The sequence below is a fragment of the Hypanus sabinus genome, chromosome 1 (assembly GCF_030144855.1).
Source record: "Hypanus sabinus isolate sHypSab1 chromosome 1, sHypSab1.hap1, whole genome shotgun sequence".
NCBI classification, from domain to species: domain Eukaryota; kingdom Metazoa; phylum Chordata; class Chondrichthyes; order Myliobatiformes; family Dasyatidae; genus Hypanus; species Hypanus sabinus.
Window position 1 is genome coordinate 77731132 of NC_082706.1, and position 26793 is coordinate 77757924.

Consider the following 26793-nt stretch of genomic DNA (forward strand, 5'->3'; position numbering starts at 1 on the left):
AGCAGGTGGTAGCATTTTCTAGATGCTACATTGAACTGAGGCTGTGGCCTGGCTTCACGTCTCGGAACTCATTTTTGTACAACTTCAGTTCTGAATGCTGTTTGCTTACTTCTATTATCTGTATGATTTGTTTTTTTTCTCTGTACATTGAGAGTTTGACAGCCTTTTTCCTAAATGGGTGCTACTGGGGTTCTTTGTTTTGTGGCTGGCCTGTAAGGAGACAAATCTCAAGGTTGCTTAAAGAATACATACTTTAATAAAAGATGCACTTGGAACTTTGCAAGGCTTTCTTTACTTACCCAGGTAACGGTAGTGGCTGGACCCAAAACCTGAATCCTCAAAATGATAATTTTTGCCATCTTTCAAACTGTAAACTTTCACTGTACCAGTCCAGTAGTATGACCCAGGTGCTCCCATTACAACAAGGTTCTACAAAATAAAATGGATGTTAACCCATCTGAGTGAAGATATCTGTATTGTACTTAATACTTACTCATGACAAATTACGACAGGGGTGTGAGTTACACCAATTTAATAGAAATTAGCCAAACTACCATACATGACTGTGTTACAAATAATTGAAATGTCTGCAGCAGTTAAAGCTTATTTTATAAAAAACACATTTAGCTCAAATCCAGCCTCACTTACAACCCCCCAGAGGAAATCAGAGAGTTTTCACTGGCTGCAGCTGCTCAGAGTTATTTGGATGTGCAGACATTGGTAGGCGTGGATTAGAATGATATTGCCTGTGAAAAATACATAATTACCTAACAATTCAAGCACTGTAGACAAATTAAACTAGTAATTGGTCTCTCTTTCTAGGCTTCAGTTCGGAATGCTCTTTGCTTGCATTTATATTTGTTTGATTTGTTTCTTGTCCTCTGCACACTGGGTGCTCAATTTTCTTTTTTTAATTGGCTCTTCTGGGTTTCTTTTTTGTGGCTGCCTGTAAGGAGATGAATCTTAAGGTTGCATAATGTATACATACCTTGATAATAAATGGACTTGGAACTTTGAAATGGCCGAGTACTTTTGTCACTTACAGCAATTTAAATTAGCTATTTATAGGTGGAGGACCAATTTTTTTCCCTTGATTTATCCATTCTTAGACAAAAATAATAAAATAGATTAAGTATGCACTTCAACATATGTTAATGTGCATCTTTAAATCCAAAGGGAAAAAAAATTCTACCATGTTATGTGCTATAAGAAGTTGAGACGAACTTGGGTTGTTTTCTCTGAAGCAGTGGAGCTGAGTGCAGACCTGAAAGAAGGGTAAGAAAGCTGAGAGGTGCACACAGCTGATCTCTACCCCAACATCAAAATATCCTATACTGGAAGGTGTGCATTTAAGGAAAGAGCGGGGAAAGCTCAAGGGAGATGTTTAGAAACCCAGAATGGTGGGTGCCTGGAATGCATTGGTGGCAGAGGTAGATGCAGCAGAGACAAGATACATACATCCTCCAAGAGGACTGCAACCTTGTCGTGGTTTGGAGGCATGCGTGCCTCAATGTCCCAGAGAGCTATGCTGGCTGAGGTCAAGGTTTTAGGCTTTGGCTATTAGTAGGGTCATCCATCCCTAACAGGTCAAATGGTAGAGACCGGACCAAGAGTGTTCTACTGATCTTCCAGGTTTGGGATTCAGCTCAGGGCTAACAACTCCTGACTAGTCAAACAGAACTGTTACAGAAACAGCAATGAAGAATCTTCCGACATCTGTGTGCAGTATTCCAGAGTCTCCACCTGACTGACAGTAGTGAAAACAGAGAGGAAGCTACTGACACGATGAAGAAAGCCATGACCAGCTCCAGAGACGGAGGACCTTCATTGGTGCCCCGAACGCCAGTGGCGTAATGGGTGAACAAAGACAGGTATACAAGTGTGCAGATAATGAATGGATATGCACCACGAGCAGGCAGAAGCGATCAGGACAACGTCATGGGCTGAAGGACCTGTTCCCGTGAGCCTGTTCTTCAATCTCTGTTCTAATTACCCAGGGCAGATTCAACTCCAACTGAAAGGCAACTATAAAAAAGTTTTGAAAAGTTTACCTAGAAGGTAGCTTACTAACAAATACAGTGGGAAAATAACAGGAGATAAATGTAAGCAGCTGTTTGTAAACAGCCCTTTGGCTGCTCTCAACAAACCTTTTGTAAACTTGTGTAACTGATGATGCTGTGTGTGAAATCATTAAGAACAGTAGAGCATGCCAGCAATTGAAGCCTGGCTCTGTTTATTATCATTTTCCTGCAGGTAAAGAGTGCCATTACTAGGATTGATTTCCAGTGTAAACTTCAGCAGGAAGCAGATGTTGAAGAGTTTTTAATCCCAGAAAAGGTTCCTGCCCTTCCGATGGGTTCTGAAGTGGCACCCCTGCATTAATAATATTTTCTTTAAACTCAGCAAAAGAACAGCAGCATCCTCAGTGAAAGAGAAAACATTCCGAGGTTCTTCTAACGCTGCTAATTAAACAATGGATGGCAAGGTGACGAAAGCGATATTTGCAGAGATAACAAAAGTTTAAAACATGAGAGAAAGATAAACTGTGTCATTTGCAAAGAAACTGTCAACACAAAAAACAGTTAAACAAAGTCTCTACAGCAATTGTTCGTACAAGCAAAAAGGAAAACAGAACCATGTTTTGCTTCTCCTTTTCCTCACTATTCAATTCCTAACTTGTAGCTACACAGTTTAGTGCAAAACAGTTGAACTGTAACGATTGGTACAATTTTGAAATTCTCCCTGCAATCACAACCCCAATTATAAGAAAGCAAAGCAGGATATGCTTGTTGAAAAGAATTTCCAGAAAGGAAACAAAAGAAAGAACTTACTCAATTAGTACCTTTTGCTTCAATAGCTTCGTAACTCAATGGAATTTCAGAATCATTGATCACCTTGACTCATCTTTTAAGCCAGAATCAGATTTAATATCATCGGAATAAGTTGTAAAATTTGCTGTTATGTGGCAGCAGCACATTGCAATGCACAGTAATAAGTTCTAAAAGTCTGAATTCTATATTAAAAAGTTAATTAAGTAGTGCAAAAAAAGTAGTGAGGTATTGTTCATAGGTTTAATGTTCATTCCGAAACCTGATATCAGAGGGGAAGAAGCTATTCCTGAATCATTGACCACGTGCCTGTACTTCCTTCCTGATAGTAGCCATGAGAACAGGGCACATGCTCAATGATTCAGGACTGACAGCTAAATGTACAATGTTATCCTGCAGTGACTTTCCTTGATCGTTCACAAGAAGTTAGCAATGGAGTGTTTCATCGACCATTCCTAACTGTCCCTGAACAGAGGACACAATCAAGAAGCAAGCACATTTCTTACACTGGACCCTCATCATCCAGGACATGCTCTCTTCTCATTTCTACCAAGACAGAGGAGGTACAGGAGCCTGAAGACATACGCTCAAGTGTTTCAGAAACAACTTCTTCCCCGCCACCATCAGATTTCTGAATAGACAATGAAAACATGTACCTCACCTTTTTTTGGTCTCTTTTTTCATTATTTGTTAAATAGAACAAGTTTAAAGAAATATGTATATATTTCCTATTGTAATTTATGGCATAATTTATGCATTGCACTGTACTGCTACCACAAAACAACAAATTTCTTGACATATCTCAGAGATAATAAAATATAAAAATATTTTACCTGGGGTGGCAGAAACCCAGCAACAGCATTGGAACAGGCTCTTCAGCCCACGATGACCATGCAATCTCAAGCATCTAACTAACAAGTCGTATTTCCCAGCACTTAATCCTGATGTGGACTGGTGATTCAAGTGCTTATCTGCATATATTTTGTCAAGCAACAGCCTCCACCACCCATTTTGCAGGGCATTCCAGTTTCCAACTGCCTTCTGGCTGAACAATATTTTTGCAGGTCCCCATTAAACCTCTACGCCTTAATCCTAAACACATGTCCTCTAAGGTTTATGCATCACTGCTATTGAGAAAGGTTTCCTGTCATCCACTCTATTTATGTTTACCATCTCACACTTCTACTCTAAAGAAAACAAACTTGGCCTGTCCAGTCTCTCCTCATCATGAAACATTCTACCTCAGGCAACATCTTAGTGAATCCTCTTTGCACCCTCTTCAGCCTTCTTAAAATGTGGAAATCAGAATTATACTGGAACTGCGGCTTAGCCAATGTGTTACAAAGTTGTGTCATAACCACACTGCTCTTATATTCTATGCACAGCTAAAGAAATCAACTATCCCAGATGCCTTTCTCCATCATCTTGTCTACCAGTGTCGCCATCTTCAAGGATCCTTACTTAAACAGTGAAGTTCCACTGTTCCTCTCGGGCCTGCCATTCATTGCATCTGTCCTACAATTACTAGTCTTCCCAAGGAGAATTAGCCTGAGCTCATCAGAATTAAATTCCATCTACCATTGCTCTGCCCATCTTCTCAACAGATCAATATTGTACTCTAGCCTATGACTACCAAAAATACCACTGGTGTTCCTGCAACTCCTAGATTCACCTGCATTCTTTAACATACACTCAGTGGCTACTTCATTAGGTACTTGAGTGGAACCCAGTGTGGTCTTCCACTCTGTAGCCCATCCACTAAGTCTAACATGCTGTGCATTCAGAGGTGTTCTTCTGCTCACTACTGATGTAAGGCGTGGTTATTCGAGTCTCCTTCCTGTATCAGTCTGGCCACTGTCTCTCATTAACATAGAGTTCTTGCCCACAGATCCACTGCTCACTGACTGTTATTTTCTTGTTTCTCGCACCATTCTCTGTAAATTCTAGAGAACTGTTGTGCATAAAACTGTTGTGCATAAAACTGTTGTGCATAAAAAAAATTGCAGGAGATTAACAGCTTTTGAGATACCCCATCTGGCAGTAACAATCATTTCATGCTCAAAGGCACTTAGATCACATTTCTTACCCTTTCTGATGTTTGGCATGAACAACAACTGAACCTCCTGACCATGGCTGTATGCTTTATGCAGAGCTGCTGCCACATGATTGGCTGATTAGATATTTGCATTAACCAGGTGTACAGGTATACCTAATAAAGTGGCCACAGAATGCATACCCCCGCCACTCCTTACATGTTAATGTGTCCATTATTACTATTAAATACACAATGGGATCTGCTTCCACCACCATCTCTGGCAGCATGTGTTTCAGACACCTAACACTGTATAAAAAGCTTACCCTGCTCATCACTTTTTAACTTTCCCTTTCTCACCTTAAAGCTATATCCTGTAGTATTTGACATTTCTAACAGAGGCACAGACTCTTTCTACTTTTGGGTCTAAAAAATTGTGCTTTCACCACAAAACTAGTTTGAGAACCGAAAGAATTTTATGAAACATATATAGTGTATTCTGGTTAACTGGGACTCAGAGACCATTACATTTTGCCCAATTAAGCAGTTGCTCCAATTAGCCAAAGTTCCTTGGAAATAGTTAAGAAGGTCTAAAAACACAAACTGAGCAACAAACTATGTATTTAAATGAAATAAAGAACAAATTAGAACACTACCAATAAAAAACTATTAGTTCCTAATAGTTACTGATGGAGGAATTAATCCACTGTAAGCAATGAACAAAATCAGCGCAGAAACCTAGTGTAAATAATGGACCGCCTTCCTACATTGCTACCCATGATTGCATCATCCACATCTTCATCTTCATTGTAAAATTCAAAATGATTATTGACACCTTCAAATTTTTTGTAGTCCCTAACTTGAAGTAGTGAAATTGTTTCATTTTCACTCCTGACCATTTCTGGCATCTCAAGCCAGAATGCCTAAAACCACAGTGAACAAAACAGTTCAGAATTGTCTTACTGCTTATTTTTCGCTATCACTGACAAAAAAAAACACAAACAGGCACAAATGATGCTATGTATAGACTGTTCACCCTACGCACAGTGCATTGTCTAACGGGCACACAAGTCCGCGCAACTGACGCTAGTTAGAACCTGTTCAGTAACAGTCTCCTGTCCCAATTAAGTGGCCTAGTCCCAAATAAATAACGGGAATCCTGGCAATATTTTTCTATTAGATTTTGTTCTTCAAGGTGTCCCAAATGATCAGTTGCCCCAATTAACCGGAATCCACTGTATTTACAAATATTTACAGGATCATTGTGGAATGTACTGAAACTCCATCCAAAGTACAAAGAACCATTGGCTAAACAAATCTAATCCATTTCCATAAAACAGGAAGATGGGTGACTTACTTCAGCAAAATGGCCTGCTATCCCAGCTTGGCAGGAGCCGTGTTCCTCTCCATATTTCTTCTTATATTCTGCAGGAAAAAAACAATGATGATTAGCTACTGAACACTTGCTACAACAATACTGTCAATGTTCTTAAAACTAATGTTCTATGGTGCTTCATGACATCAAAGAAAATCATATGGACATTTGTGTGTAATGCGCAATGCAATATATTGCCCAAATCACTTAGGTCCCACACATTGTAAAGACTAAAATTCTGGCCAGTTCTACAAAAGTCAACAGCATTTGAGGTAACCAAGAAAATTCATTAAGACAGACCAAAAGATACTGTTTATATGGATTTAGAAGGACATCATTAAGACATTTGATACGCACACTAGGCTGGTCCAGTAGGTTAAGGCTCAAGGGATTCAGGACACGTTTGCAAATTGGTTCTAAAATTTACTTAGAAATAGGAAGCAGAGGGTAGTGATGGACGAGTGTTTTTCTGATTATAAATGTGTAACAAGTAATGTACCATGGGAATCAATGCTGTCACACCTTAGTAGTTTTCAATATACATAAAATAGCTTGAATGAGAATGCAGGAGGCTCGGATAGCGAAGGCTATAAGGCTATAATGGGACTTAGATCAGCTAGGGCATTTGGTGGAATTGTGGAACTTTCTGCCCGTTACGCCACTGGTGATTGGGTAGCAATGAAGGCACTCCATCTCTGATGTTGGTCAGGGTTTCCTTTGTCATGTCAGTAGCTCAGTTTTCACGACTGTCAGTCATGCAAGTCCCAGGTGGAGACTCAGGAATACCACCACACTCAGATGTGGAAGGATTCTTCATTCAACACACACAAAATGCTGGTGGAACACAGCAGGTCAGGCAGCATTTATAAGGAGAAGCACTGCTGGTGTTTCGGGCCAAGACCCTTCGTCAGGACCGATTCTTCATTGCTGTTTCTGTAACAATTTTGTTTTACCAGTCAGGGTTGTTAGCCCTAAGCTGAGCCCCTGAACCTAGAGGACCAGTGGTCCACTCTTAGTCTGATCTCTACCCTTTGACCTGCTTGGCATAGGTGACCCTACAAAAGTCAAAGCATAAAGCACTGACTCCAGGCAGCATAGCTCTCCAGGTCATTGAGGCATGCAAGCCTCTGTCATAACAAGGCTGTGGTCCTCTTGGAGGTTTGTGTCATCTGCAAACCTAATAATTAGATTTTCTATATTCTTAACTAAATTGCTACCCCCTGTACCTAATATAAAGTGTTCATGGTCTTCTGCTGTGTCACTCATCCACTTCAAGGTTCAATGTGTTGTGCATTCAGAGATGCTCTTCTGCTCACCACTGTTGTAGGGTGTGGTTATTTGAGTCGCCTTCCTGTCAGCTTGAACCAGTCTGGCTATTCTCTGACTCCTCCCATCAGCAAGGCATTTTCTCCCACAGAACTACTGCTCACTGGATGTGCTTTTGTGTTTTTTTTTTAAAAACACTATTCTCTGTAAACTTTGGTGTGTGTAAAGTCTGGTGTGTGTGAAAATCTTAGGAGATCTGTAGTTTCTCAGATACTCAAACCACCCCGTCTGGCATCAACGATCATTCCACAGTCAAAGCCAACTTAGTTTCTTCCCCAGTATGATGTTTGGTCCTAGCCAAAGCACACAGCTCTGACTTCAGCCATCAGAGCTCTTCAGGTCATTGAGGCACACAAGCCTCAAAACCCTACAGCAAGGTTGCGGTCCTCTTCAAGAGGAATTGTGTAAAATAACATTTAATCCAGACAACTCTGAACTAATAACTGGAAAGTCAACTTTTGGTAGTATACACACAGTTATCTTAGGAGCAGGAATGTTAAGAGCATTAATGTACAGAAAGCCCTTGGGGTGCAAATTTCCCTGGAAGTGGTGACGCACGTGAAAAGGGTATTGAAGAAGATACCTGGTTTGCTGAGGCATAAAGCGCAACATTTGGTACATTATGTTGTAGTTGTAAGCACTGATCAGGCGGCATTTGAATACTGTGTACAGGATTGGTTGCCACAGGACGTGGGTCGCCATGATAACATAGTGGTCAGCACAACACTATTACAACTTGCGACATCAGAGTTCCGTTGCAGTGCTGCCTGCAAGAAGTTTGTACACCCAATGCACACATTTCCTCCAGGTGCCCCCGTTTCTGCCTACAGTCCAAAGACGTACTAGCTCACAGGTTAATCGTTCACTGTAAATTGTTCTGCGATTAGACGAGGGTGGGTTGCTGGGCAGGGCAGCTCGTTGGTCTACAAGGGTCTGTTCCTCACTGTACCTCCAAATGAATAAATAATAAAATGTGGCAGCTATGGGGGGGGGGAGGAGGGCAGAACGATTTAGCAGCACAAAGGGGGGTTGTTACAAGGAATGATTGGATAGACAGGGTTTATTCTCACGGGGATGTAGGAGGTTGAAGCTTATGAAATTATGAGCCACACAGAGAGGATAGGGAGTCAAGAATCTTTTTCTCAGGGCAAAGCCATCTCCAACTAGAGCGTCCATCCTTTCGGTGAAAGGGGATAAACTTAAAGGAGTAAGTTTTTCCTCACAGGGTGGTGGTTAGCTGGAATGGGCCGTCAGAGGCGGTGGTTAAGGCTAGTACAATTACAGCACCTAATTTGTATTTGGACGGCTACTTGGATGGAAAAAGTCCACAGGATTATGTGCCTGATGCAGGTGAATGGGATTAGTATCATGGTCAGATGAGGTGGTTGAAAGGGCCCATTGCTGAATGGCACAATTCAGTGATCCTTTCGCACCCCCAGTCTCTGACATTAGAAGGTTTGTGTAAATGCATCAGCTGTGAAATTCACCAGCCAAATAAACTTTCAACCTATTAACTTTCAGCTGGGTAAACCATACAGGACAGACAGAAACAGAATCTTGATCTCAGCTGCTGTCTTTGAGAACTTGAGTGTTTTCCCTTCAACTCACTTGCTGGTTCATTCTGTCTCCTCCACATCCAAAAGGCATGAAAGCAGATGAACTGACGACCATGAATTTTGACAGAAGATCAAAAAGTAAAGGAGAATAACTTACCAGACTACAGTGGAGTAAGATAAAGGGGAAATGGGACTCGTGAGATTACACACAAGCCAGATGGTGCAAAAAATGGCCACGTTCTATGTTATTACCCTATGCAGTGTTACAACCATCATCTGTTATGGAAGATAGATGCTTAGCATAGGAGTGCCCAAATTCTGCTTCAAACTAGGCTATATGCAATGTTCAGCCACATCTATCTCCAACTGCTGATGTAAATAAATATGGTGTTGTGATTAGCATATATCCACCAAAGATGTAAACTGACTAAAAAGATCCCTGCTTCAGACTTTGAGCACATTTACTGGGTGAACAAGTAGTCCTTGGGGTACTGCAAGGCTGCGTCTTTATTGCTTTGCTGCATGCTGGGGGGGATAGTTGTTTTGCTGCTGTTTATGTGTGGAAGGGGGAGATGGGGGGGCTTTGAGGCTCTAACTGTCAATCATTCTTTGGGGCACTCCTCTGTTTTTGTGGATGTTTGCGAAGATAAAGAATTTCAGGATGTAAATTGTATACATTTCTCTGAAATTAAATGTACCTTGGAAACTTTGAAACATTTACATGGAGCACTGCCACAAGAAAGCAGCATCCATCATCAAGACACCCCACCATCCAGGGCATGCTCTCTTCTCACCATCAGGCAGGAGGTACAGAAGCTTAGGGCCTACACTACCAGACTCAGGAATAGTTATTATCCTACAATCTACAGGCTCACTTTCAGGGACTCTTTACAACTCATTATTATTTCTTTTTATTGGCACATTGCACATTGGTTGTCAGTCTTTGTTTATGTCGTTTTAATTTTATTAAACTCTTATCATAATTCTTGTTATTTTTAAGTGCCTGCAAAAAAGAAACAGAATCTCTAGATGGTATATGGTACAATGATAATACGTTTTTAGGTGACTTTGGCTCTAGCCCATAAATTAAAATAGAACAAAAATCTAATATACTGAATATCAATGATTTGGGTGAGGGAACCGAATGTAATAGGTATCCTGACATGATGAAATGAGTGAAGAGGAGAATGCAATTTAGACAAGTTGAACGACTGGGCAAATGCACAGCAGAAACAAACAATGTGGAGTAATTTTTTTTAAATGGAAACAGAATGGCAAAGTACTGCTTAAGGGCTGTGGACTTGGAAAAACACAGGAAGTATCTGGTTAAATCAGGTCTGACAAGAAAATGGCAAGTTGATCTTCACCCCATGAGGCTTCGAGTTCAGCAACAAAATGCCTTGCTACCATTTATCAGAACTTGGGCAAGATTGTACTTCAAGTATCACGTGCTGCTTTAATCTCCTTACCAAAGAAAATACACACTTGCCAAAGGGGAAATACTACAAAGGTTCACCAAAATGACTCCTGGGATGGTAGGACTGTCCTATGAACAGAGATTGGGATACACCTATACCCAGAGGTGTTTCAAACTTACAAGATTATGACAGGGCTTGACAGGCCAGATACAGATTAGACACTTTCCTTGACTGAGGTTTATGGAACCAGCAATCACAGTCTCAAGATACAGGGCAAGACACTTAAGAGGAGTAATTTCTCAGAAGGTGATGAAACTGTGTAATTCTCCACCACAAAGAACTGTTGAAGCCAGCTTGCTGAATACAGGCAACCCCTGCACAACAGCTATTCCACTTACACTGCCCAAAACTTTTAAGATAGAAAATACAACTTGCTATTAGGAATTTATATGGGGGAAAGAAAGCAAATAAATAAACAGTAAACATTTTTTCAACCTATATTACGTTTTAGCACAATACAATGCAACTTTGCGTAAGAAGTCACATAATAAATCACTAAGCTATAGAGGCATCAGAGGAAAATTAGTTAGCGCTGTTACCACCACTAATGTGCAAAATTAATGCAGTACATTTTGACAATATTCCAGTTCAGCATGGATACTGTTCAGCTGTAATGATGATTTCACGAAGGTTGCTCAACATATCCGAGCCATCTGACTGGGTCAGAACAAACTCTGTCTACAGAACTGACATTGGACAGAAGGCCATGGAAGAAGAAAAGGGGGGGGGGGGGGGGGGAGAAGAGCACCAGAGGAAGGCGATGGGTGGGCAAGAGAATAAAGTGAAAGAGGGAAAGGGGATGGGAAATGTCCAGACTTCAACACTCCTCTCCCCTATTCCAACCTCATTCCTTCCAAGCACTCGGCTCTCCAACAGTCCTAACCTCACCATCAAACCCACAGATAAGAGAGGTGCTATAGTAGCCTGGTGTACTGACCTCTACCTTGCTGAGGCCCAGTACCAACTCTCAGACACCTCCTCTTAATTACCCCTTAACAGGACCCCTCTAAGGAACACCAGGCCATTGTCTCCCACACCATCACCAACCTTATTGACTCTGGGGATCTCCCATCCACTGCCACCAACCTTACAGCTCCTGCACCCCGACCTCCCGTTTCTACCTCCTACCCAAGATCCACAAACCCACTTGTCCAGGCAGACCCATTGTTTCACCTTGTTCCTGCCCCACTGAACTCATATCAGCATACCTCGATTCTGTTTTATTCCCCCCACCCCAAGTTCAGTCCCTTCCTACCTATATCATGACACCTCACACACTCTGGATCTTTTCAATGATTTCAAGTTCCCTGGCCCCCATCATCTTATTTTTACTATGGATGTCCCGTCCCAATACACCTCCATCCTCCACCAGGAAGGCTTCAAGGTTCTCCATTTTTTTCTGGACACCAGACCTAACCAGTTCCCCTCCACCACCACTCTCCTCCACCTGGCGGAAATGTCCTCACACTAAATAATTTCCCTTTTGGCTTCTCCCACTTCCTTCAAACAAAAGGAGTAGCAATGGGCACTTGCATGGATCCCAGCTATGCCTGCTGCTTTGTTGGCTATGTGGAACAGTCTACGTTCAAAGCCTACTCTGGTGACAGTCCCACATTTTCCTACGCTACATCAACAACTGCATGGGTGCTGCTTCCTGCACCCATGCTGAAGTCATCAACTTTATTCACTTTGCCTCCAGCTTCCAACCCGCCCTCAAATCTACCTGGTCCATTTCCAACATCTCTCTCCCCTTTCTCGATCTCTCTCTGTCTCCATCTCTGGAGACAGCTTATCCACCAGTGTCTATTATAAACCCATGGACTCTCACAGCAACCTGGAATATACCTCATTCCACTCTGCTATTTGTAAAAATGCCATCCCTTTTTCTCAATTCCTCCAGCTCCACCACATTTGCCACCAACCTTACAGTTCCTGCCCCCCAACCTCCCGTTCAGGACTAAATGAAAGAAAAGATAGCAAGAGATTTAAAAGTGGGGGGAGGGGGAAATCCAAGATGATGAGAAGACTGGAGGGGGTGGGGTGAAGCCAAGAGCTGGAAAGGTGATTAGCAAAAGGGATACAGAGCTGGAGAAGGGAAAAGATCATGGGATGGGAGGCCTAGGGAGAAAGAAAGGGGTAGGAGAGCACTAGAAGGAGATGGAGAACAAGCAGAGTGATGGGCAGAGAGAAAAAAAAAGGGAAGGGGTGGAAATAAATAAATCAAGGATGGGGAAAGAAGGGGAGGAGGGGCATTAACAGAAGTTAGAGAAATCAATGTTCATGCCATCAGGTTGGAGGCTACTGAGACGGAATACAAGGTGTTGTTCCTCCAACCTGAGTGTGGCTTCATCTTGACAGTAGAGGAGGCCATGGATAGACATATCAGAATGGGAATGGGACGTGGAATTAAAATGTGTGGCCACTGGGAGATCCTGCTTTCTCTGGTGGACAGAGCGTAGGTGTTCAGCAAAACAGTCTCCCAATCTGCATCGGGTCTCACCAAAATATAAAAGGCCACACTGGGAGCACCGGACACAGTATACCACACCAGCTGACTCACAGGTGAAGTGTCGCCTCACCTGGAAGGACCGTCTGGGGCTCTGAACGGTGGTGAGGGAGGAAGTGTAAGGGCAGGTGTAGCACTTGTTCCACTTACAAGGATAAGGGCCAGGAGGAAGATCAGTGGAAAGGGATGGGGGGTGGGGGGAATAAATGGACAAGGGAGTCCCATAGGGAGCAATCCCTGTGGAAAGCAGAGGGTGGGGGGAGGGAAAGATGTGCTTGGTAGTGTTAGGACTGTATTAACCTTATCTTAGAGAGGAAGCACTTGTGGAATTCAATTCAGATAAGAGTTACTTCTTGAGGAAGTTAAAACTAGGTCACCATCAATATCAGGGCACTCTGGGGCACAATGACATAGCTTCCTGAAACTGGCAACACAGGCAGACACGGTGCTGAAGATAGTGTTTAATATGCTTACCTTCATTGGATGAAGTACAGATCTGAGAGATTTTACAACTGTACACAAGTTTGAGACACCTCAGCTGAAATACTATGTGCAGATCCAGTCACCACATGATAGGAAGAATGTAGTTATGGTAGAGAAGGTGCAGAAGAGATTCTCAAGAATATTACTGGGACTGGATGGCTTGAAGTACATCAGACTGGAGAGGTTGGGACAACTGAGAAGGGGGATGAGTTGTGATGTGACACAGGTTTATAAACTCAGGCAAGGCATAGATTAGATGGATTGTCACAGTCTTTTACCCAGAGTGGGAAGCCTAAAACTGCAGGGCACAGTTTTAAGGTGAGAGGGAAAAGACTTAAAGGAAATCTGACGGCATGTTTTTCCATACTGAGGGTAGTGGCTCCAAATGACAAGCTGCCAGACAAAGTGGTATAGACAGATACAATTACAATGTTAAAAATATGTTCATGGAGGTTCAAACAGTTTTGGAGGTACAAAGTCAAAGGCAAGCAAATGATACTGATTCCAGGAAGGCGCCTTGGTTGACGTGGACGAGTTTATCTGAAGGATCCATTTCCTTGCTATAACTGTACAACGTTCAATGTAGTTCCTTCATGGCATACTGCAATAAACAGCCCAATATCTTGCAGAACAAAAATTACCTTCCATGGAAGCTCTAAATACAGCACATATTATGTCCACGATCTCTGTTACATCAATGCATTGGAAACCGTATGGAGCCGGCTTGCAAGATGATACTAAAATGGGAAGATTGTCCTGAGGAAAAGTTGGACAGTCTAGTCTTACATCTGGTGAATTTAGATGAATGAAAGAGGACTCCACATAAGGGAATTGGTCAAAAAGGTTCAGTCGCTCGGCATTCAAGATGAGGTAGTAAATTGGATTAGACATTGGCTTTGTGGGAGAAGCCAGAGAGTGGTAGTAGATTGTTGCCTCTCTGAGTGGAGGCCTGTGACTAGTGGACTGCTACAGGGACTGATCTGATGTTCATCATCTACATCAAAGATCTGGATGATAACAAGGTTAACTGGATCAGCAAATTTGCTGAAGACACTAAGTCTCGGGGTGTAGTGGGCAGCGAGGAAGGTGATCATGCCTTGCTGAGGGATCTGGACCAGCTGGAAAGTGGTCTGAAGATGGCAGATGGAATTTATGCAGACAAGTGCAAGGTTTTGCACTTCAGTAGGGCCAACCACAGTAGGTCTTACACTGTGAAAGGCAGGGCATCGGGGAATGCGGTAGAATAAAGGGTTACTGGAATACAGGTCCATAATTCATTGAAAATGCTGACACAGGTAAATAGGGTCTTATTGAAAGCTTTTGGCACATTGGCCCTCATTAGTCAAATAACTGAGTACAGGAGATGATATGTCAGGTTGAAGTTGTACATGACATTGGTGTGGCCTAATTTGGAGTATTGTGTGCAGTTTTGGTCACCTACCTACAGAAAAGATATAAATAAGGTTGAAAGAATACAGAGAAAATTTAAAAGGATATTGCCAGGTCTGGAGAACGAGTTATGAGATAAGATTGAATAGTTTAGAACTTTATTCCTTGAAATGTAGAAGATTGAAAGGAAATTTGATGGAGATATACAAAACTATGAGAGATATAGATAGGGTAAATGCAAACAGGCTTTTTCCACTGAGGGTGGGTGGGACCTCAACCAGAGGCCATGGGCTAAGGGTAAAAGGTAAAAAGTTTAAGGGGAACATGAGGGGAAACTTCTTCAATCAGAAGGTCATGAGAGTGTAGAATAAGCTGCCCGCACAAGAGGTGCATGAAAGTGCAATTTCAACATTTAAGAGAAGTTTGGATAGGTACACAGATAGAAAGGGTAATAGAGCACTACAGGTCCCAGTGTGGGTCATAAAAACACAGAAACATAGAAAACCTACAGCACAATCACTCTCATCCTCTGTCACTCCAAGGAGAAAAAGCCGAGTTCATTCAACCTATTCTCATAAGGCATGCTCCCAATCCAGGCAACATCCCTGTAAATCTCCTCTGCACCCTTTCTGTGGTTTCCACATCCTTGTTGTAGTGAGATGACTAGAACTGAGCAGAGTATTCCAAGTGGGGTCTGACCAGGGTCCTATACAGCTGCAACATTACCTCTCGGCTCTTAAACTCAACACCACAATTGATGAAGGACAATGCACTGTATGCTTTCTTAACCATAGAGTCAACCTTTGAGCGTCCTATGGACTCAGACCCAAAGATCCCTCTGATCCTCTTGCCATTAATATAACTATAATCACAATTACAGCACGGAAACAGGCCATCTCGGCCTTTCTAGTCCGTGCCGAACGCTTACTCTCACCTAGTCCCACTGGCCCACACTCAGCCCATAACCTCCATTCCTTTTCTGTCCATATACCGATCCAATTTTACTTTAAATGACTATACCAAACCTGCCTCTACCACTTCTACTGGAAGCTCATTCCACACAGCTACCAACTCTCTGAGTAAAGAAATTCCCCCTCCTGTTACCCTTAAACTTTTGCCCCCTAACTCTCAAATCATGTCCTCTTGTTTGAATCTCCCCTACTCTCAATGGAAAAAGCCTATCCACGTCAACTCTATCTATCCCTCTCATAATCTTAAATACCTCTATCAAGTCCCCCCTCAACCTTCTACTCTCCAAACAATAAAAACCTAACTTGTTCGACCTTTCCCTGTAACTTAGGTGCTGAAACCCAGGTAACATTCTCGTAAATCTCCTCTGCACTCTCTCTATTTTGTTGACATTTTTCCTATAATTCAGTGACCAGAACTGTACACAATACTCCAAATTCGGCCTTACTAATTCCTTGTACAATTTTAACAATTCGTCCCAACTCATGTACTCACTGCTCTGATTTATAAAGGCCAGCATACCAAAAGCTTTCTTCACCACCCTATCCACATGAGATTCCACCTTCAGGGAACTATGCACCATTATTCCTAGATCACTCTGTTCTACTGCATTCTTCAATGCCCTACCATTTACCATGTATGTCCTATTTGGATTATTCCTACCAAAATGTGGCACCTTACCCTTATTAGCATTAAACTCCATCTGCCATCATTCAGCCCACTCTTCTAACTGGCCTAAATCTCTCTGCAAGCTTTGAAAACCTACTTCATTATCCCCAGCACCACCTACCTTAGTATCATCTGCATACTTACTAATCCAATTTACCACCCCATCGTCCAGATCATTAATGTATATGACAAACAACATTGGACCCAGTACAGATCCCTGGGGCACACCACTAGTCACTGTCCTCCAACCTGACACAACAGTTATCCACCACTACTCTCTGGCAGCTCCCATCCAGCCATTTTACTACATTTTACTACTTCAATATTAACACCTAACAATTGAACCTTCCTAACTAACCTTCCATGTGGAACCTTGTCAAAGGCCTTACTGAAGTCCATATAGACAACATCCACTGCTTTACCCTCATCAACTTTCCTTGTAACCTCTTCAAAAAATTCAATAAAATTTGTCAAACATGACCTTACACCACAAATCTATGCTGACTATTCCTAATCAGACCCTGTCTATCCAGATAATAATATATACTATCTCTAAGAATAATTTCCATTAATTTACCCACCACTGACATCAAACTGACAGGCCTATAATTGCTAGGTTTACTCTAAGAACACTTTGTAAACAATGGATAATACTATATTCTGCCATTATACTTGATGTACCAAAATGAACTACCTCACACTTATCTGGGTTGAGCTCCACCTGCTACTTATCAGCCCAGTCTTGCATCCTATCAACATCCCACTCTGACAGCCCTCTATACCATGCACAATACCCCCCAACCTTTGTGTGATCAGCAAAATTACTAACCCATCCCTCCACGTCCTCATCTGGGACGTTTATAAAAATCATGAAGAGAAGGGGTCCCAGAACAGATCCCTGAGGCACACCACTGGTCACCGACCTCAATGCAGAATATGACCCATCTACAACTACTCTTTACCTTCTGTGGGCAAGCCAGTTCTGGATCCACAAAACAACGTTCCCTTGGATTCCTTGCCTTCTTACTTTCTCAATAAGCCTTGCTCAAATCCATATACACTACATCTACTGCTCTACCTTCATCAATGTGTTTAGTCACATTCTCAAACAATTCAATCAGGCTCATAAGGCATGACCAGCCTTTGACAAAGCCATGCTGACTATTCCTAATCATATTATACCTCTCCAAATGTTCATAAATCCTGTCTCTCAGGACCTTCTCCATCAACTTACCAACCACTGAAGTAAAACTCACTGGTCTATAATTTCCTGGGCTATCTCTACTCCCTTTCTTGAATAAGGGAACAACATCTGCAACCCTCCAATCCTCCGGAACATCTCCCCCATTAGTGATGCAAAGATCATTGCCAGAGGCTCAGCAATCTCCTCCCTTGCCTCCCACAGTAGCCTGGGTTACATCTCTTCCGGTCTCGGAGACTTATCCAACTGATGATACAAATATTGGAGGTGTAGTGAACAGTGAGGAAGGTTTTCAAAGCTTGCAGAGGGATCTGGACCAGCTGGAAAAATGGGCTGAAAAATGGCAGATGGAGTTTAATATAGACAAGTGTGAGGCATTGCACTTTGGAAGGACAAACCAAAGTAGAACATACAAAGTAAATGGTGGGACACTGAGGAGTGCGGTACAACAGAGAGATCTGGGAATACAGATACAAAATTCCCTAAAAGTGGCATCACAGGTAGATAGGTAGTAAAGAGAGCTTTTTGTACATTGGCCTTTATAAATCAAACTATTGAGTATAAGAGTTGGAATGTTATGTTGAGGTTGTATAAGGCATTGGTGAGGCCAAATTTGGAGCATTGTGTGCAGGTTTAGTCACCAAATTACAGGAAGGATATTAATAAGGTTGAAAGAGTGCAGAGCAGGTTTACAAGGATGTTGCCGGGACTTGAAAAACTGAGTTACAGAGAAAGGTTGAATAGGTTAGGACTTTATTCCCTGGAGCGTAGAAGAACGAGGGGAGACTTGATAGAGGTGTATAAAATTACAATGGGTATAGATAGAGAGAATGCAAGCAGGCTTTTTCCACTGAGGCTAGGGGAGAAAAAAACAGAGGACATGGGTTAAAGGTGAATGGGGAAAAGTTTAAAGGGAAATTTGGGGGGGGGGCTTCTTCACACAGAGAGTGGTGAGAGTGTGGAATGAGCTGCCAGATGAAGTGGTAAATGCGGGCTCACTTTTAACATTTAAGAAAAACTTGGACAGGTACATGGATGAGAGGTGTATGGAGGGATATGGGCCAGGTGCAGGTCAGTGGGACTAGGGAGGAAAATGATTTAGCACAGCCAAGGAGGGCCAAAAGGCCTATTTCCGTGCTGTAAAGTTCTATCGTTCGATGATGCTTTCCAAAAACTGCAGATCCCCTTTCTTAATATCTATATGCTCAAGCTTTTCAGTCCACTGTAAGTCATCCCTACAATTGCCAAGATCATTTTCCATAGTGAACACTGAAGCAAAGTATTCATTAAGTATCTCTGCAATCTCCTCTGGTTCCATACACACTTTTCCACTGTCACACTTGATTGGTCCTATTCTCTCACATCTTATCCTCTTGCCCTTCCTTCCTGCTAGCCTTATAGTCTTCTAGATCTCTATCATTACATAGTTTTCTGAACCTTTCATAAGCCCTTCTTTTCTTCTTGACTAGATTTACAACAGCCTTGTACACCACGCTTCCAGTACCCTACCATCCTTTCCCTGTCTCATTGGAACGTAGCTATGCAGAACTCGAAGGGGTTGAAGGGTGTAAGCAGTTAAAATGATTCAGCATGGAGTATATAGCATGGAGGCCTGTTTGCGTGCTACACTGTTGTATGACTCCATATTTCTAGGTTGCTTGGCAAGACAAACGTAACAAGGTTTCCCTTTGAACTAAGGTTGTTGAAAACAAGGGTTGCCTATTTAAGGATTGCAATGCATTGACATTCAGACCAGCCATAATCATGTTTAAAGCTACAGGTGGATTGAGTGACTAAATGGACAACTCCTGTCCATATTTTGTATAACCCTTTTTCAATGCAGCACAGTTCACTTATTAAGATTGCAACATGTACATGTAGAAAGAAAAATGGGTTCACTTGATAAATTTGAACCTGGCCCATTCAAACACTGGCATGCAGAACTTGCAGTCCCCAAGCCATTCAATTAAATGCAGTTGTGATCTAGATTATCCTGTGAAACACCCACAGTCACCATTTTGCCACCAGAGTCTAAATCCAGTCGTCTTTGCCACACAGTTTTTGACTGCGATATCCCGAATTAGTTTGATTACATTTGACCAACATTACAGCAGTGCTTTACCTTGGTAGCAGGGGAGCAACTCTTTCGTTTTTGGGGATAAATTAGGTGGAATGATGTAGCAGGCACCGTGGGGCAGGATGTGATCATTCTCATAGTGGACGTTCTTCCAACGATGTGCACATGCCTAAAAATTAAATGACATTTTAAAATACATACTTCTAGATACTGTGAAAAGATTTTCCATGTTACTTACTCTGGTCAAAATTTCTGCCAGTGTCAATGACAATCATTAATTGAATACATCACAAGAACATTAGCAGGCACGAGACCATTCAGCCCATTGTAACGGTGCCACCAGTCACCAAGATCATCCCTCAATTCCCTTAACATCCAAGCATTGATACTTTCTCAAAGGTATTCTGATTCAGTGACTTTCATACAAATTACATGGTACAAGAGCACTTTGCAAACTCTCACCTTTCTTTCCCTTTGGTCTGTCACGTAACAGCATGGTTGAAAAATAGTTCTTTTAAGATGTCATGGTGGTACAGGGTCTGAGATCTTCACCACCCCAATTCTCAGGTCATGTTTCAGTTGTTGGAATCGTTTGTTGGGCAGCACTTAAAGAACTCTGTGCAGTTCTGGTCACCACACTATGTGATTAAGCTAGAGAGGGTGCAGAAGAAATTCTCAAGAATGCTAGTGGGACTGGACAGAAATGATTCACAGGAACGTTGCCTGAACAGGAAGCTCTGAGCTACAAGGAGAACCCAAACAGGCTGGTACAATTTTCCTTGGAACAATAAAAGCTGAAAGGTGACCTTCAAGAGGTTATAACATTTTGAGGGGCACAGCCAGTGAAGATGATCACAATTTTTTTTCCTCCCCAGGTCAAGGAAATGTAAAAGCAATGGTTTAAGGAGAGAAGGAAACAAGTTAAAATAACCTGAGAGACAAGGTAATATTGTACCCGATTCTGATTGAGTTGCCAGAGGAAGTGGCAGAGGTGGTACAATTACAAAGTATAATAGACATTTAGAGAGGTTCAAAAGATTCAGAATGATGAAGGGTCAAATACAGGCAATTGGGATTAACTCAAGAAGAAACCTTGGCCAGTTTGGAAGAATGGGCTAAGGGGGCTTTAGTCCATGCTGTACAACTCTATCACTCTAATGCATATTGTCAGAGAGGACTACAGCATAGATACAGACCCTTCAGCCCTACTGGTCAATGCTATTCAAGAGACCCATCCACTCTAGTTTTATTTGGCCATGTGCAGCCAATAGCTTTTGAAACCTTTCCTATCCATGGACCTGCTCAACTCTCTTTTACAAGTTGTTATTGTACCTGCCTCAACCATTTCCTCTGGCAACTCAATCAGAATCAGGTACAATATTACCAGCGTATATTACGAAATGTGTTGTTATGCAGCAGCAGAACATTGAACACATAAAAACTGCGAACTACAGTAAATATATCGTAGTTAAATTAAGTATTAGTGCAAAAAGTACTAGTAGAAAGTTAGTGTTCATGAGTTCAACGTCCATTCAGAAATTTGATGGCAGTGGGAAAAAAGTTGCACCCTCTCAAAAGAAAAGTTTCCTTTCAAGTTCCTATTATCTTTCCCCTCTCAACTTAACTCTCCTTCGAGTTCTAGATTCACTGACCTGGGGAGGAAGGACAGGGTGCATTCACCCTATCTTGTGCCATCACAGTTCTCTACTTTAAACTCTATCTGCTGCAAATGTGCTCATTCCACCAGTTTGTCTACTTACTGTTGTAATCTGTCACCATCTTCTTTGTAATTTAAAATTCTGACAAGTTTGGTGTCACCTACACATTTAGAAATAACAGCTTGCACTTGTAATTCTAATACATTAACAAAACTAATAACCTGACACTGATCCCTGCAGAACACTATGATACATCTTACTGCAGCCAGGCCAACAACTATTCACCATGGCAAACAAGAGAAAAACTGCAGCTGCTGGAAATCCAAAGCAAAACACACAAAATGCTGGAGGAACTCAGCAGGCCAGGCAGCATCTACGGAAAAGAGTAAACAGTTGACGTTTCAGGCCAAGACCCTTTATGTGTCTATTCACCATGTTTACTGCTTTATTTCCTTATCAAAGTCCCATTTTATGTCATGTGCCTCCTCCTTGCTGATAAGCCTTTTACATGGCTCCTTATCAAAAGCCTTCTGGAAATCCCCACATAACCGCTATGTTATCCATATCAATTCGCTCCATTACTTGCATGAAATTGGTTCAAGGTGGTTTGCTTTATAATCTACAGAGTTTTCCTTAATCCTGCTCTGGTTTGATGTTTCTAAAAATTTCCCATTACCAAGATTAAACTGCTTGCACAGGGGTTGCCGAGCTTGTTGAACAACACTTACCACTCCCCAGTTGTCTGAATCCATATTTGATTCCAAAAATTTGGAAGTTTATGGGAGTGCCCACACGAACCCTCTCCTTCATTTTCCTCAGTACCCTTGGATGCATTCTGTCTGGTGTTGGTGGCAGGCTTCAACAGCTGTTGTATAGTTGGATTTCCAGCAACTTTTGATAAGGTACTGCATGAAAGACTTATCCATAAGATTAAGGATGTATCAGGTAAATTAGGGATGATGTATTAGCATGGTTAATCAATAAGGAGCAGTGAGTTCAGATAAATGGGTGTTGAATGAGTTCAATAAACTCATTCCTAAGGCCAGTGATGTTGTGGGGATGGAACTGGACTCTCTGACGGTGGTGTCTGTAAAGAGGATGCTGTCCAAGTTGCATGCCATCTTGGACAATGTCTCCCATCCACTCCATAATGTACTGGTTAGGCACAGGAGTACATTCAGCCAGAGACTCATTCCACCGAGATGCAACACTGAGCGTCATAGGAAGTCATTCCTGCCTGTGGCCATCAAACTTTACAACTCCACCCTCGGAGTGTCAGACACCCTGAGCCAATAGGCTGGTCCTGGACTTATTTCCACTTGGAATAATTTACTTATTTTTATTTAATTATTTATGCATTTATATTGCTATATTTCTGCACTATTCTTGGTTGGTGCGGCTGTAACGAAACCCAATTTCCCTCGGGATCAATAAAGTATGTCTGTCTGTCTATTCTCTGGTTGTCAGTCCATGTTGAGCAGAGTGCCGCGGGGTTGGTGCTGGGCCCACAACTGTTCACGACATACGAGGGGTGATTGATAAGTTCATGGCCTAAGGTAGAAGGAGTCAATTTTAGGAAACGTAGCACATTTATTTTTCAACATAGTCCCCTCCTACATTTACACACTTAGTCCAGCAGTCATGGAGCATATGGATCTCGGACCTCCAGAAAGTATCCACAGCAGTTTGAAGTTAATAACTCATCTTCTTCTACCTTAGGCCAATTATTTATCATTCACCCGATGAGTTATTAACTTCAAACTTTCTGCATAGTCACTCAAAGAATTGAACTGCATGTGCATGTAACAAGAGCTGTACAAGTCATCTCCTTCTACCTTAGGCTACGAGCTTATCAAATCACCCCTCGTACATTTGTAAGGGGTGAGACGGGTACATTTGTGTAGTGTATCAGGCGGCATGGTAGCGAACATGAGGAAATCTGCAGATGCTGGAAATTCAAACAACACACACAAAATGCTGGTGGAACACAGCAGGCCAGGCAGCATCTATAGGGAGAAGTGCTTTCGACGTTTCGGGTCGAGACCTTTCATCAGGACTATCCGAAAGGAAAGATAGTAAGAGATTTGAAAGTAGTGGGGGGAGGGGGAAATGCAAAATGATAGAAGACTGGAGGGGGTGGGATGAAGCTAAGAGCTGGAAAGGTGATTGGCGAAAGTGATACAGAGCTGGAGAAGGGAAAGGATCATGGGACAGGAGGCCTCGGGAGAAAGGAAGGGGGGGGGGGGGAAACACCAGAGGGAGATGGAGAACAGACAAACTAAATATGTCAGGGATGGGGTAAGAAGGGGAGGACGGGCATTAACGGAAGTTAGAGAAGTCAATGTTCATGCCATCAGGTTGGAGGCTACCCACCCGGTATATAAGGTGTTGTTCCTCCAACCTGAGTTTGGATTCATTTTGACAATAGAGAAGGCCATGGATAGACATATCAGAATTGGAATGGGACGTGGAATTAAAGTGTGTGGCCACTGGGAGATGCTGCTTTTTCTGGCAGACCGAGAATAGGTGTTCAGCAAAACGGTCTCCCAGTCTGCATCGGGTCTCACCAATATATAAAAGGCCACATCGGGAGCACCGGATGCAGTATACCACACCAGCCGACTCACAGGTGAAGTGTCATCTCACCTGGAAGGAATGTCTGGGGCCCTGAATGGTGGTGAGGGAGGAAGTGTAAGGGCAGGTGTAGTACTTGTTCCGTTTACAAGGGTAAGTGCCAGGAGGGAGATCGGTGGGAAGGGAGGGGGGGGGACGACGAGTGGACAAGGGAGCTGCATAGGGAGCGATCCCTGCTTTTTGCAGGGGGTGGGGGGGGAGGGAAAAATGTGCTTGGTAGTGAGATCCCATTGGAGGTGGCAGAAGTTACAGAGAATTATACGTTGGACCTGGAGGCTGGTGGGGTGGTAGGCAAGGACAAGGGGAACCCTATCCCAAGTGGGGTGGCGGGTGGTTGGGGTGAGGGCAGATGTGCAGGAAATGGGAGAGATGCGTTTAAGAGCAGAGTTTATGGTGGACAAAGGGAAGCCCCTTTGTTTAAAAAAGGAAGACATCTCCTTCGTCCTGGAATGAAAAGCCTCATCCTGAGAGCAGATGCGGCGGAGACGGAGGAATTGTGAGAAGGGGATAGCCTTTTTGCAAGAGACAGGGTGGGAAGAGAAATAGTCCAGGTAGCTGTGAGAGTCTGTAGGCTTATAGTGGATATCAGTAGATAGGCCGTCTCCAGAGATGCAGACAGAAAGATCAAGAAAGGGGAGGGAGGTGTCGGAAATGGACCAGGTAAAATTAAGGGCAGGGTGAAAGTTGGAGGCAAAGTTAATGAAGTTGACGAGCTCAGCATGTGTGCAGGAGGCAGTGCCAATGCAGTCGTCGATGTAGCGAAGGAAAAGAGGGAGATAGATACCTATACAGACTTGGAACATGGACTGTTCCACAAAGCCAACAAAAAGGCAGGCATAACTGGGACCCATACGGGTGCCCATGGCTACACCCTTGGTTTGGAGGAAGTGGGAGGAGCCAAAGGAGAAATTATTGAGAGTAAGAACTAATTCCACTCGACGGAGGAGAGTGGTGGTAGAGGGGAATTGGTTAGCTCTGGAATCCAAAAAAAACGTGAAGAGCTTCAAGACCATCTTGGTGGGGGATGGAGGTATATAGAGACTGGATGTCCATGGTGAAAATAAGATGGTGGGGGCCAGGGAACTTAAAATCATTGAAAAGATTCAAAGCATGAGAAGTGTCAAGAACATAGGTGGGAAGAGTTTGAACAAGGGGGGGATAAGACAGTGTCAAGGTATGCAGAAATGAGTTCAGTGGGGCAGGAGCAAGCTGAGACAATAGGTCTACCTGGACAAGCAGGTTTGTGGATCTTGGGTAGGAGGTAGAAACGGGAAGTGCGGGGTGTGAGAATTATGAGGTTGGTGACAGTGGATGGGAAATCCCCAGAGCTGATAAGGTTGGTGATGGTATAGGAGACAATGGCCTGGAGCTCCTTAGTGGGGTCATGATCAAGGGGTAAATAAGAGGAGGTATCAGAGAGTTGTTGCTGTGCCTCGGCCAGGTAGAGGTCAGTACGCCAGACAACAACAGCTCCCCCCCCTTATCAGCAGGTTTTATAGTGAGGTTGGGATTGGTGCGGAGGGAGCGGAGAGCAGAGCGTTTGGAAGGAGCTAGGTTGGAATTGGAACAGGGTGTGGTGAAGTCGAGACGGTTGATGTCCCGTCGGCAATTAGCAATAAAGAGATCCAGAGCAGGCAGAAGACCAGAGTGGGGTGTCCATGAAGAGGAGGAGGGTTGAAGATGGGAAGGTTGACAGTTTTAGGGTTGAAGAAGGGGTCATCGTTGGGGTAGGAGAGTCCTTGTCAAAGAAGTAAGCTCGGAGACGGCGGAAGAAGAGTTCAGCATCATGGCGTAACCTCCAACATTCCCTCTGACCTTCAACTCTGAGGCAGAGCGCTCTGTCCTCAGTCAGGGCCTCAGCTTTGTCCCCCTTTGCCCACACCTCAGCGAGTTCCGCGTACGCCATGACGCTGAACTCTTCTTCCGCCATCTCCGTTCAGTAAATAAAAATAAAACAGAAGTTAGCTAGCTGATAACACTAAATTAAGTGGAAAAGCAAATTGCACAGCAATTGCAGAGCATCTGCGGAGATATAGATAGGTTAAGTGACATAGGTAAAGATCTGGCAGATGGCATACAACATTGATAAATGTGAGGTCATCCACAATAGAAGGTTAGATTATTATATAAATGGCAGCTACCTCATTAAATATATTTAAGGCACAGTAAGATAGATCTTTGCATAACTGGGGAATTGAGGATTATAGGGAAGAGGGAGGCAGGCGGATCTGCATGCACTGAATGGCAGAGCAGGCTCGACGTTCCAGCTGACCCACTCCAGCTTCTACTTCTGATGTTCTGTCAACTTTCCTGACATGTCCATGTGGTTAACTGTTAAGGTATCTAGTGTGTCAACTATTTCATTTTCCAGATAGACCAGTTTTTATGTTGGAGAGTGGTCTCATGCAGGACCATGAAAAAAGTAAACAGTGATAGAATCACTCTGCTCATATCAAAGCGGCAGAGAGCAAGGTGTGACCCAAGTTTGGACGATTTAAGTGCCAGGCCAGATTGAAATTGGCGGGTTTGGAGACGATAATCCGGCTAGTTTGGATCACTGCTCTGCGGGGTTTACCCGTCTGTGCTAGACTGAGGCTGTAGCCTGCAACTAG

The 26793-nt window shown here is 42.9% G+C and overlaps 1 protein-coding gene across 1 annotated transcript in view; it reads right to left on the reverse strand.

Annotated features, from left to right (window-relative positions):
• itga9 (integrin, alpha 9) overlaps positions 1 to 26793 on the reverse strand; it is a 410365-nt gene that overhangs the window by 327482 nt on the left and 56090 nt on the right. Inside the window, exons 4-6 of the mRNA XM_059971083.1 lie at positions 19935 to 20058; positions 6218 to 6285; positions 300 to 429 (exon numbers count right to left, since the gene is read on the reverse strand). Coding sequence (XP_059827066.1) covers positions 300 to 429; positions 6218 to 6285; positions 19935 to 20058 — 322 coding nt within the window. The remainder of the gene's footprint in view (positions 1 to 299; positions 430 to 6217; positions 6286 to 19934; positions 20059 to 26793) is intronic.